The sequence below is a fragment of the Dipodomys ordii genome, unplaced genomic scaffold (genome assembly GCF_000151885.1).
Source record: "Dipodomys ordii isolate 6190 unplaced genomic scaffold, Dord_2.0 Scaffold141, whole genome shotgun sequence".
NCBI classification, from domain to species: domain Eukaryota; kingdom Metazoa; phylum Chordata; class Mammalia; order Rodentia; family Heteromyidae; genus Dipodomys; species Dipodomys ordii.
The window spans coordinates 633,002-645,105 of NW_012267357.1; the positions used below are offsets into that span (position 1 = coordinate 633,002).

General features: G+C 45.1%; 1 protein-coding gene across 2 annotated transcripts in view; it reads right to left on the minus strand.

Moving 5' to 3' along the window:
* The window catches only part of Dgcr8 (DGCR8 microprocessor complex subunit), a 29,509-nt gene extending 20,854 nt beyond the window's left edge, over positions 1-8,655 (minus strand). The window contains exons 1-5 of one of the 2 annotated variants that reach the window (XM_013031578.1): positions 7,663-8,655; positions 7,051-7,210; positions 2,163-2,305; positions 1,716-1,998; positions 49-246 (exon numbers count right to left, since the gene is read on the minus strand). In XM_013031578.1, coding sequence (XP_012887032.1) covers positions 49-246; positions 1,716-1,998; positions 2,163-2,305; positions 7,051-7,210; positions 7,663-8,382 — 1,504 coding nt within the window. In that variant the 5' untranslated portion in view covers positions 8,383-8,655. The remainder of the gene's footprint in view (positions 1-48; positions 247-1,715; positions 1,999-2,162; positions 2,306-7,050; positions 7,211-7,662) is intronic. The other variant, XM_013031577.1, reaches the window with a different exon arrangement.
* Between the last annotated feature and the right edge of the window lie 3,449 nt (positions 8,656-12,104).

Sequence of the window (12,104 nt, forward strand, 5' to 3'; positions counted from 1 at the left end):
AATTAAAAAATCAGCCTGCTGATGTTGGCACTTACAAGCCCAACTCACCTTTCTTTGTGGGTGCATCCTGCACAGATAAGGTGATGAGCTTTTGGTTGGCTGGCAGAATGGGCCTCTCTGATTCAGCCTGCTTCCGCTTCATCTCACGGTTGAACTGTCGCCGCTCAGCCCAAGTCCTGAATTTTTTAACAGTTACTTGCTCAAAATCAAAACGCTTTTCCAGGTAGTTTCGAAATTCCTCCAGATCTGTCCAACATGCACCAGAAACCCAAATTATCAAACTTGCAACGTAAGACTCATGTTTCTTCAACCAGGTGTCTAAGACAGTAACATCCTCATCAAAGAGGTCCAGTCCACATGCGTTTTCCTTTCCCTGTCCCTTTTAAAGGGTAAAGGGGGAACAGGGATAGAAAAATTAAGTCCTTTCACTACCAGCTTAAATTATTCTGACATGATCTTCATGAATGAATGTTTGGTTCTTTTACCTTATCTGGAAGAAGAATTAAAAAAAAATGTTGTGAGGGTTTAGGGGGAGGGAAACTTGATACCTGATGCTTGACACATGCTTATAACCCAGTATAAGAGGCAGGAGGATCTTGAGTTTGAGAACAGCCCAGGATAGAGAGAACTCATCTCAAAACACCAAATCAAACAACAACAAAAAAACCCATATCACCTTTAGGCTCTTCTCCCTGAAATAAAACAAGCACCTGAGGAATGGGAGCATAGCTCAGTAGTAAAGTACTTGCTGAGCATGTATGAGGTTCTAGGTTTGATTCCCACCCCACCCCCCAAAAAAATCCTGACACTTGCCAATGGCACATGAATGCCAACAGCAGCTGTTCACCTCTCTAGCTGACATTTCTACAATCAGAAATACACTTAGTAATTGGCCCCAGCCTCCTTAGGGCCTTTGTGCTTATCATACTTCTCCCCTCACTACTCTACACTCCTAGACAATAACTTTTTACCCTTCACGGCTCTTCCAGGACACCTCACATTGAATATTTATGCAACAAAAAGTCAAGCATAACTCATAAAAACAGAAAGTCCTCTTTGATACTGATCTAGCAGGAAGGCTGAAAATAGATCTGCCACCACCAAAGATCTAAGACTTGAAAGGATGGGACACAACTAAGCTACAAGAGAGGAAAGAGAAAACTGAGAAACACTAACACATATCCAAAAGGCAACTGCAGGATTCAAGAGGAAATTGCCCAGTACTCAAAAGGCTGAAGGAGAATCACAAATTCATAACTAACGTGGGTTACAAAGTGAGACCTTGTTTCAAAAAGCCAAAAGGTGACAGAGGGAACTGTTCATAGGCTAGGGGAAGTTCCTTAGGGCTGGGTCCAGGGACTGACAGTTCATTCTGAGCTTATCAGGAAAAACAATACTCGTGGGCACAAAGGAAGAACATGCAACAACCAAAAAAGACCAGGTACCACTGCTGTCACCATCTCCATGGCAGCTTCAACAATGCAGGCTCTATAAAGTTCCACATGCTGACCATAAGCAGGTTCTCAAAAGAGCAAGGCAACAGACCTCTCCAGCCATGTGGAAGTGCAACCAGGCTTAGGTCTGTCTCCCCCCTACACAGGCACAATGAGGAACTGGAACTACAGCTCCTGACAGAAGGAGTGAGACCTCAGAGTAAATATGAAATGCAGCTGGATCCTAGGAAGCAAAGAAGAAATCTTTCTGGGAAAACTTACCAACAGATTCATCTTTGCACACTTCAACTTTGGCTTTTACTTGTCCCAGGGCTCCAGGGGCTGCCTCGGCTCCCAGAGCATCTTTCTCATCTGGGGGCCCTGAGTCCACACCCACAGAATCTGTTTCTTCAAGGGGGAACTCCAACTCTGCTGATCGAACCAGGGGCTTGACAGGAGATACTTCTTCACTGGGGGTAAGCTCACTGCTTTGTTCTCGTTCTTCATTGTCCTTCATTTTTTTATAATGTAGACATGGGATGCTACTCAGAGGAGGATCGTGTTTCTGTGGATAGCAATATTGCAAGAGGGGTTACAAAGATGACCTTGAATCTAAAAAACCTGATGTCTTACATCAATCTCCACATGGCTATAGTGCAACAAGGGCAGCCTTGCATGCTTCAGTGTTAGAACTCAGAAGCCTAAGTTCATTACTGATGCCTTCCCTACCCGTATGCTTCCTGTTCCCAAGAAGTAGGGTCTGGACCAAGTGACCACCCGAGATTCTCTGTGCAGGTACACAGGAACTCCAGAATTATGGAAGGTCATGATCCACCCATCAGGCAACGGCTCTGTAGGGGGGCGGCCACGACCTGCATAGAAGAAAGAACATGTTGCAATTGGACAGTCACTATGTATTTTCTGCATATCAAACTGCTCCATGTTGGCTGTACTTACAAAGTGGGAACTCATACACGTAAAATAAGTTCAAAAAACTTGGAATAAGAACGTACAAATTTCTACCACATCTAGAAAGTATTGTGAACACTGAATACTAGCTACTCAGAAGGCTGAGATCTGAGGATCAAGGTTTGAAGCCAGCCCAGGTAAGAAAGTCCTTGTGACTCACACACACAAAAAAAAGTAGAGCTGACTGACTATGGTTCAAGTGGTAGTGAACCAGCCTTAAATGAAAATGCCAACGGGTAAACCCTTGAGTTCAAGTTCTAGTACTCCACTTTTTTTTTTTTTTTTGTCAGCCGTGGGGCTTGAACTCTGGGCCTGGGCGCTGTCCCTCAGCTCTTCAGCTCAAGGCTAGTGCTCTACCACTTGAGCTACAGCGCCACTTCCGGTTTTCTGGTGGTTTATTGAAGATAGGAGTCTCACGGTCTCTCCTGCCCGGGCTGGCTTTGAACCACGATCCTCAGATCTCAGCCTCCTGAGTAGCTAGGATTACAGGCGTGAGCCACCAGCGCCCGGCTAGTACTCCACTTTCTATATGCACCAAAAGGAGGATATAGATATATGGCTCAAGTAATATAGTATCTAGCTGGCATGAAGCAAAATTCGACTCTCAACCCCTCTCATACCCAAAAAGACAATACTACCAAAGTTAGACACCAGTGCCCCAGGCCTATAACCCTAGCTACTCAGGAGGCTGAAATCTAAGGACTGAGGTTCAAAGACAGCAAGGGCAGAAAAGTCAGAGACTATCTCCAACCAACAAAAGCCACACCAGAAGTGTGGCTCAAATGGTAGGGTATCAGCCAGGAGCATAAAAAGTAAAGTGAGAACTTGAATCTCTGAGTTCAAGCTTCAGTACCAATTTTTAAAAAGCCAGCCATACCTGTTATACTACCTACTCAGGAGGCTGAAATCTGAGGATTGCAGTTCAAAGCCAGCCTGAGCAGGAAAGGCCATGAAACTCAATTAACCGTGAAAGTCCATGAGAATGAGGGAGGGAACAAGGGAGGGGGAAGGCAGAAACAGAGCTGTGGCTCAAGTGGTTGAGCACTAGTCTTAAGCACAAAAGCTCGGGGACAGTGCGCCCAGACCCTGAGTTCAAGTCCCAGGACCAGTGTGCACACACGCACACGCACGCACACACACACACACACCCCAGGCCCTGAGTTCAAGTCCCAGGACCAGTGCGCGTGCGCGCACACACACACACAGACACACACCAGGCACCAGTGGCTCATGCCTGTAATCCTAGTTACTCAGGAGGCTGAGCTCTGAGGATCATCGTTGGAGCCAGCCTGGGTACACAAATCCTAATTAACCAGCAAAATGTCAGAAGTGGAGACATGGCTCAAGTGGTAGATTGCCAGCCTTAAGCAAAAAATCGAAGCAAGAGCATGGACTCAATGCAAATCCTACAAAATTAAGAAAACTAAGTGAAGGGTTCAGAAGGTTGGGGAAGAATGATGGAAGGGATGACATTGATCAAGGTACATTGCATTATTCATAAACTGCTTTGTAAAAGTACTTAAAAATAATAAAAAATTTACTTTAAAAATAATAAAGAGCCGGGCATTGGTGGCTCACACCTGTAATCTTAGCTGCTTAGGAGGCTGAGATCTGAGGGACGAGGTTCAAAGCCAGCCTGGGCAGAAAAGTCTGTGAGGCTCTTATCTCCAGTGAACCACTAGAAAATTGGAGGTGGCACTGTGGCTCAAGTGGTAGAGAGCTCACCTTGAGCTGAAAAGCTGAGGGACAGCACCCAGGCTCAGAGTTCAGGCCCCACGACCCACAAAAATAAATAAAAATAAATAAATAAAAATAAAGAGTGTGAAGCTCTGAGTTCGAGTCCTAGTGTCAAGATACACATACACACACTCATACCATTACCAGGATGTGTAACAACTAGTTTGATTCCTAGCAACAAAGTAGGAAATGGGGGGAGGGGAGGAGAAATCCTTGTTCAAATTTTAAAATTTCTAGTCAGACACCAATGGCTCATGCATATAATCCTAGCTACTCAGGAGGCTGAGATCTAAGGATCACAATTCAAAGCCAGCCAAGGCAGGAAAGTCCATCAGTCTCTTATCTCCAATAAAGTATTGCCGGAAGTGGTGCTATGACTCAAGTGGTAGAGCACTTACCTTGAGCACACAGCAGCTCAGGAACAGAGCCAAGGCCCTGCATTCAAGCTCCAGAACAGGCACAAAAAAAATTTTTTTTTATATTTAAACTTCTAGCCGGTGCCAGTGTCTCACAACTGTAATCCTAGCTACTCAGGAGGCTGAGATCTGAGGATCCTGGTTCAAAGCCAGTGGGCAGGAAAGTCCATGAGACTCTTATCTCCAATTAACCACCAGAAAATCAGAAGTGGTGCTGTGGCTCAAGTGGTAGAGTGCTAGCCTTGAGCTGAAGAACTCAGAGACAGTGCCCAGGCCCAGAGTTCAAGCCCCACGACCGACCAAAAAAAAAAGGAAATTAAAGTTCTATACTGGTTTTAAGACACTATTCAAAACTCCTTTCTTTGCTTTATAGGCAGTCATAAAACCATCAGACTTTCTTTTCACTCACCACTAGCAGACGTGATTGCCAGAAAAAGCACAACATTAAATACAACATTCTTACAGGTATTAGGAACAATTTAAAAATCAAGAAACTAGGAGAAAGCAAGTAAAACCTCAAACACTAAACACAATGAAAAAAGTGACAATAGCTCTCAGGAAAAGATAATGGTACCTCTGGGCCAGGTCCTTGTCCAACAGTCCTGACCCTGGGATTGGCATCCTGCCCAGGCAGCTGCTATCATAGAGCATGACCTAGGAAGGAGTCAGAAGTGTACCTCATGGATGCTCTCACAGAGGTTAGGGCCAGGTGAAACCACCTCAGCACAAGCCTTCTGGTAACTCAGGAGAGGAAGCAAATAAGATGTAAAGCCAAACACAACATAGGACATAGGCTCATCCCAGCAACTCATCTGTAAAAGGCAGCCCTGATATCTATCTATAAGAGCGATCCACAGCTGTGGGTACAAGGCCTTGTACTAGGCCTTGTACCCACAGCTGTGGGCAAGATAGGTCTATTACTACCAGGTGGTTTGCACAGGATGGACATGGGTTTGTCTGCTCAGAAAAATTGTTAAAACAACAGGAAGAGTACAAAGCCAATTTTCCACAGGCACGAGGTGAATCCCTTACCCCTTTTCTTGTCTCCCCATGAAGCTGCAGTGAGAGGTTCATCCCCTCTGCAACTGTCCAGACACTACTCATCTATCACCAATACAGGCAGTAACATGTACCACCTGACACTACTGACCCTCCACAGCCCAAGAAGGGCAACTGCAACTGCATTCTTCATACTTCCCTTTCTACCGAGTCCCACCTCACCACCTTTTGTACCTAGGCTCTCAGTACAAGGCCTTACCCAAGAGCCTGAATGACATACATCTCTTCAGCTCCTCTACTGATCCTGACAACCAACCATATTGGAGTAATCATAGGTGCCAGGCAAGTACAGACAAAAACCAACACCAACTCTTCATTTGCTTCAGAATGAACAGAGCCCTGTAACACAACTCTGAGTGTCTCCCAATTGCTCTCCCACTGTTGCCAAATCCAAGTGCCAAATCTCCTTTGCATTTCCAAAATGCCTCCATTTCTATCCAAGGAGTTTCTGCCTTGCCCCTAAATTGCATATGCCATGCTACTCAGAAGCCATACTTTTCTCAACAACACTGGTCTGATCCTAGCAGCTTCCTAAATCACTGTGAACAAAATAAAAACCAGGACTGCAGGACGGGCACTGGTGGCTTACATCTGTATCATATCTACTCAGAAGGCTAAGATCTGAGGATCACACTTTAAGGCCAACACAAGTAGAAAAGTCAGTGTGGCTCTTAGATATCCAATTAGAAGCCAAAAGCAGAGCTATGGCTCAAGTGGTAGAGCACTAGCCTTGAGCAAAAAAGCTCAAGGACAGATAGCACCCAGGTCCTGAGTTTATGCCCCAGGACTAACACCAGAAACAAAACAAAAAAAAACAAAAACAAAAAACTAGACTGCAACCATCACTGGCCAACTCACTAAACATTTACCTCTTAGACCCCATACCTCCTCTGGCTCTGGATGCTATCTCTTGGCATGCAATATTTCCCATTTGGTGATCCTCTGCAGAATGCCTGTGGTTTCCACAGCAGTTACTAGGATTTACACTGGGGTGTTTGAGTAAGTTCTTGTGTCCAACATTCTTTCATCTGTCATGACTATTCTGTATTTAAATATGAATCCCTACCCAGACCGCAGCATAAGACCAGAGCTTTCCAAATGTCTTTTCAAAGGAAATTACTTCTGTGTAAGTGTGTGTGCACTTGCACACATGCTGGTACTGAGGCTTGAACTCAGAGCCTAGATGCTGTCCCTTAGCTATTTTGCTCAAGGCTGGTGCTCTACCACTCGAGCCAAAGCACTATTTCCAGCTTTTTGGTGGTTAATGGGAGATACGAGTCTCATGGACTTTCCTGCCTGGGCCTGGCTTCAAACTAAGATCTTCAGATCTAAGTCCCCTGAGCAGTTCGGATTATAGGCATTAGCCATAGGCACCCAGCCTGAAACTGCCCTTCTGATGCCTGAAAACACTCACCACTTTGTGACCACTGACTTACTTTTAAGCACTGTTTTAATCTTAGTCATCATTGGCTGCACGCTTGTCTCTCCATCAGATGGATGGTCACTGTCTCCTCCATATTTTTCTTCTATTCGCCTCTTTTTGGGAGCACAAAGGCCTTCTTCCAATAGAGCATCCACATCATTGTCAAAGTCATCCTGCAAAATAAGGTGTTCAGATCCCACAGCTCCCAGGGTCCATGTTCCTGCACCAAGTGCAAGCTTAACAACATTTGAGGACAGAGAGAAATCACTCAAGGGGGCCTAGGTATGCCCTGGTGGTAGGTGATCATCTGAAAGATAAACAGGGTGAAATGACAAGTGAAATCAACACGCTTGGTCCAGGTGCACACCTTGCCAAGGAGGCTTCTCAGAAGCACCTGTTCACTCAAGTTAAAAAGAGAATATAAGGCTGCATGTTAGCCAAACCTTTCATTAAGAAACATTAAAAATGTGGACTTTGGACATTGTTCTCTTCTCCACATTTATTATTCAAAAAGAAGCAATTCAAATTGCTTCTTGTTTTGTTTTTAAATTTCCCAACTTTCAGCCACTCCCAAACCTCTTTGGTTTTTACTCAGAGCCCTCAAGAAGAGGGTTCACCAACATACCTCATAGGAGAAATTCAAGGCCTCTTCATCCACTCTTTCTCTTTGAACGATTGCTTTAGCCGTGAACCCGCCTGCTCCTTCTTCATCTAGCTCCAAATTGTCAGTAAAATCTTCTAACTCATCGAGCACTGCATACTCCACTCTCTTTTCCTGATCCAGCTCATTCTCCTCATCCTTCTTATCTGCACTCTCACCCCCTATGCCTACCCCATTACCAATACTCCCGCCAAAGGGACAAGCATGCACGTCCCCACTGACAGGACTAAGGAGCAGGCCACATTCGGCCCGAGTGCTGCGCTCTATTCCTGTGTACAGCACCTTCCTGTCCTTACTCCTGCAGCTCTCAGTAAAACTCACACTAATCTTTACATCTTTAAGCAACTTAAGGTCAGGGGAGAATTTCCGGACCGCAGGTGCGTGCCGGGCGGTGCGTGGGCTGTGGCCACTACAGTTCGGGTCTATGAGGAGGCGGCCCTTAGAGAAGGATCCTTTGGAGAGAAGAGAAGTTCCGTAGAAGTTGAATGGGTCCTCAGCAGGGGGTTCGGACTGTCCATCACCACCAGAGCCAACGTCCATTACCTCTGCATCACTGGACGTTTGCAGGGGAGGTGGTGGAGACTGTTCACGGGGCAGCACTTGGAAGGGGCAAGCTCTGTTCTCCTTCATCGCTTCTCCTGCGGGCTCACGCGGGAGAGGAGAGGGACTCTCATATGTCTCCATATTAAAAGCAGTTAAGACTATTTTAAAAGACCAGTTTTAAAACACCTTACATAAATCTACAGCTAACATGCACAAGTCCGTCGAGACCCGGTGCCGTCCTGCCCACGCTGTGCACACTGGCGGCTTAGTCAAGCTGGCCACATTGCTCTTTTCATTAATGTAGACAGCTTTTAGAACCACTGCCTCAATTATTGGAAATCACAATGCACTCAGCTTAAAAGACCGACGACTAAGTGAGTCTGTCTTCATGCCAAAGTGGCACCTTTCTTCTTCCACCTGAAAAGAAATTTAAAAATATCGTCACGAAATGACAGAGAATCTACTCCCCTGGTACCAAGAGTCAAGTGCCAGTAACAGTGCAGTACAGAGCTAAATTAACACTGCCTGTGAGAGTACCTTTAAGATATTCAAATAAATTAATTTTATTTGTTTTCCTTCAGAACTGAAATTAGACTTTAAATCCTAACCTAAATGTTTTACTAACTATTCAGTTTCAAACTACTTTAAAAGCACAAAAATATGATTTTAAGGCTGAAAAAAAGATTTCTTTTGAAAAACACAAAAAACTATAAACTTCACTGCAGCACTCCCCTAACTCAGCCTATGAGGTAAGGAAGCACTGGTGGGAGGCTGAACACCAATAAAGGGAGTGGCTTTGCTCAAGCCATCTGGGCAACATCAATCTACTCACCTGCAAGAGCTGGGATAGTCAGAGGTCAAACACAAAACCCTCAGCTCAATTTTGCAGCACTAGGGACCTTAGAGGTATGGCCAGGCACTCTGCTATCCAAAGGACCCCTCTCCTGAGCCCACAACATGGCATACTGACATGACAGCTGAGGTCAACAGAGGTGACAGCACAGTTCTGCTCCCAATAGAGAAAAAGGGGTGGCCATTGAAAAGGGTGCCTGCCAGGATTTAGAAGGGAGCACAGGAGAAAGCTGGAGCCAAGGCACAAAGAATCTAGGGTACCATTTAGCTCTAGACTGGGGAAAATAATGAGCCACCAAGGGTACAGCAATGTTCATCAAAAAGGAAACTGGCACAGCTGTGATGGTACCCAGGTGACTGTACCCAGGTGTTGGGGCAGTCCACTAGGACAGGGTATGAAAATGGCTCTGGAGACATCAAGAGTAGTGTCATAAAACTGACCACACTTGTTGACCCAAGTGGAAAGCAGACAGAAGAGGAAGCTGGAAAGGAGGCAGGCTTCTCCCCTGGAGGGACATAAACACTCCAGTATCCAAGTGGAAGGAAGCCTGGAGAGGCAGAATGATGGGAAGTTCCCAGCAGACCTCTGATAGGTGCTAACGCCACAACTCTGGAGTCCTAATTGGTGTAGAGATCTGGTACAGCAGATTACATTGACAAGGAGGAAAACACCAAAACCACAGGAGGCAAGTAACCAGAGATGGAAGGATGCAACACTAGGAAGCTTCACTATAGAGGAAGCAAAAAAAAAAAAAAAAATTAAAAGGAGGGGGATGATATAAGGCAGAGAAGGCAGATCAGAGGAAATGGTCAAAAAACTCAGAGGTCCTTAGGAAGAGGGTCTGTCAGTAGCAGAAACACATGCATGCACACACACACACACACACACACATGCACACTCTCATATAATGCACAGAAACACACACATGCACATGCCATGCACACAGATGCAAATAATACACAGGCATGGCCATTCCCATGGATAATAGCTTGGATGCATGTTCGTAACTCCTAAGAATCCAGAAAGGAGAGCAGACATCACCTGTTTAAGAAGTTTACAGTGAAGCAATGGAATGTGGTGGTTATAATTTGAAGAGGTCACAAAACAAAAGCCAGAGACTTGTTTAGGTTAAATTAACTCACATATTCTCACAGCCTGGATACAGCCAGAGAGGGCAATAACCTTCTATCACTCTTTCCTAGATGCTAGAAATATTCTAACATTTCTAAATTCAAAGGGAACAGATACCTCCCCCTGAAGGTTTGTCAAAGGTGCTTAAGCCTGAGAAAGCACAGCATAGAAATAAGTGACTGAGGGGCTGGGAAGGTGGCTCAGTGGTAGAGTGCTTGCCTTGCATGCATGAGGCGCTGGGTTTGATTCCTCAGCACTACCTAAGCAGAAAAAGCCAGAAGTGGCTCTGTGGCTCAAGTGGTAGAGTGATAGCCTTGAGCTGAAGAACTCAGGGACAACACCCAGGCCCAGAGTTCAGGCCCCCATGACCAACAAAAAAAAAAGACCTAAGTGACTGAGAAGAGCAGCAATTTCTAAAACGGCTGTAGCCAGGTAGATACAAAGCACATCAAAGCAGTAAGATCAACCTCCTGACAACCAAGAAAGACCACTGCATGCTTAGTGCTATATACCCTGAATAAGACTAGGACAGGATGCCTCAGAATCTGGCAGGTGTGCAAATGTCTAGACAATATTTTTTTTTATTCTAGGGCAGAAAAAGCTAAAGAATACTTAAGGTGGGAATTGGAAACAAAACACTGCTGTAAGATGGGGAAGCCTACTGCGTGCTAAAAGCTAAGAAACAGCCAGTGCAAAACCACAAACCAAACATGTAAAGGTGCTAAAGGGTGCTTTAAAAGAGGCAAGCAGCATAGGTAGGGTGCAGGATCCCTAAGAATGGAACAGGAAAGTTGTCTAATCCTGGGGCTCGACAGTGGGGCTATTTTATTCCTGTATACAGCTTTCTCAATTTATTCAACAAGCATTTGTTCACTACCTTTATACAGCACATACACCACGTTAGGGGTTGAACACAAGAGCTCAAGTTTTAGTGGAGAAGACCAAGTAACAACTAAGAAAAAGTATTTACTGTATCACATGCTGAGAAGTGAGAAGTGTTAAAGCTAAGACAAAGAAGCAAAAAGGTTGGGGGAGAGGGGCGGGAGATTTCAAAAGGGTTGGAGTAAGCCTTATAGCCAGTGTCTACGCTTCAAGACAAAGGAGCCAGCTCAGTAGCAGAGATAGGAGAGTACATGCTAGGTGACACCTACAGGAAAAGCCAAGGACCTAGGGAAGAGGGGTGGAATAGCCAGCCAAGTTAGAGTAGTATACTGAGGAGAAGTGAAAGCAGGCCCAGTTAGGAAGATTTGGGCTTTTCAGGCAGGCCACAGGCTGAAGGGTCCCAATACTGACATCACATGATACAAGGATAGCAGTGGTAGATAATCCTCACGCAGACCCTGCTCTAAATACCCTTGGCACTGTAACTCACCCAATTCTCACAGAGCACTGTGAGAGAAAGGGTAAGCACAGAAAGGTTAAATGACTAGCTCAAGGTCATACAGGAAGTGACACACCCGCTTTGTCACCCAAACAAGATGGCCTGTGTCTGTACCAACTCAGTTTTATACTACCTCACAATTTAAAGAATTACTGGTTTAAAAAGAAAATCACTATATAAGTGAAGGCAAAAAGTGTTAAAATGCTCACCAGATAATTTAGAGCAGGATGTTAAGTTGGAAGTGCTGAGAAATAGTCTGTTGAAAACAGAAAGTGAGCTAACAGAGCTTCCTTGGAATGTATGCATGATGACTTAAGAAAGGAATCAATAGACTTTAGCAAGTTGTGATGGTGCATGCCTATAATCCAGCTACTTAGGAGGCAGAAACTGGAGAATTAGTTCCAAGTCAGTCCAGGAAAAAGGTAATGGGACCCTGTCTCAAAAATGAGCCTGGGGGCTGGGAAGGTGGCTCAGTGGTAGAGCGCTTGCCTTGCATGC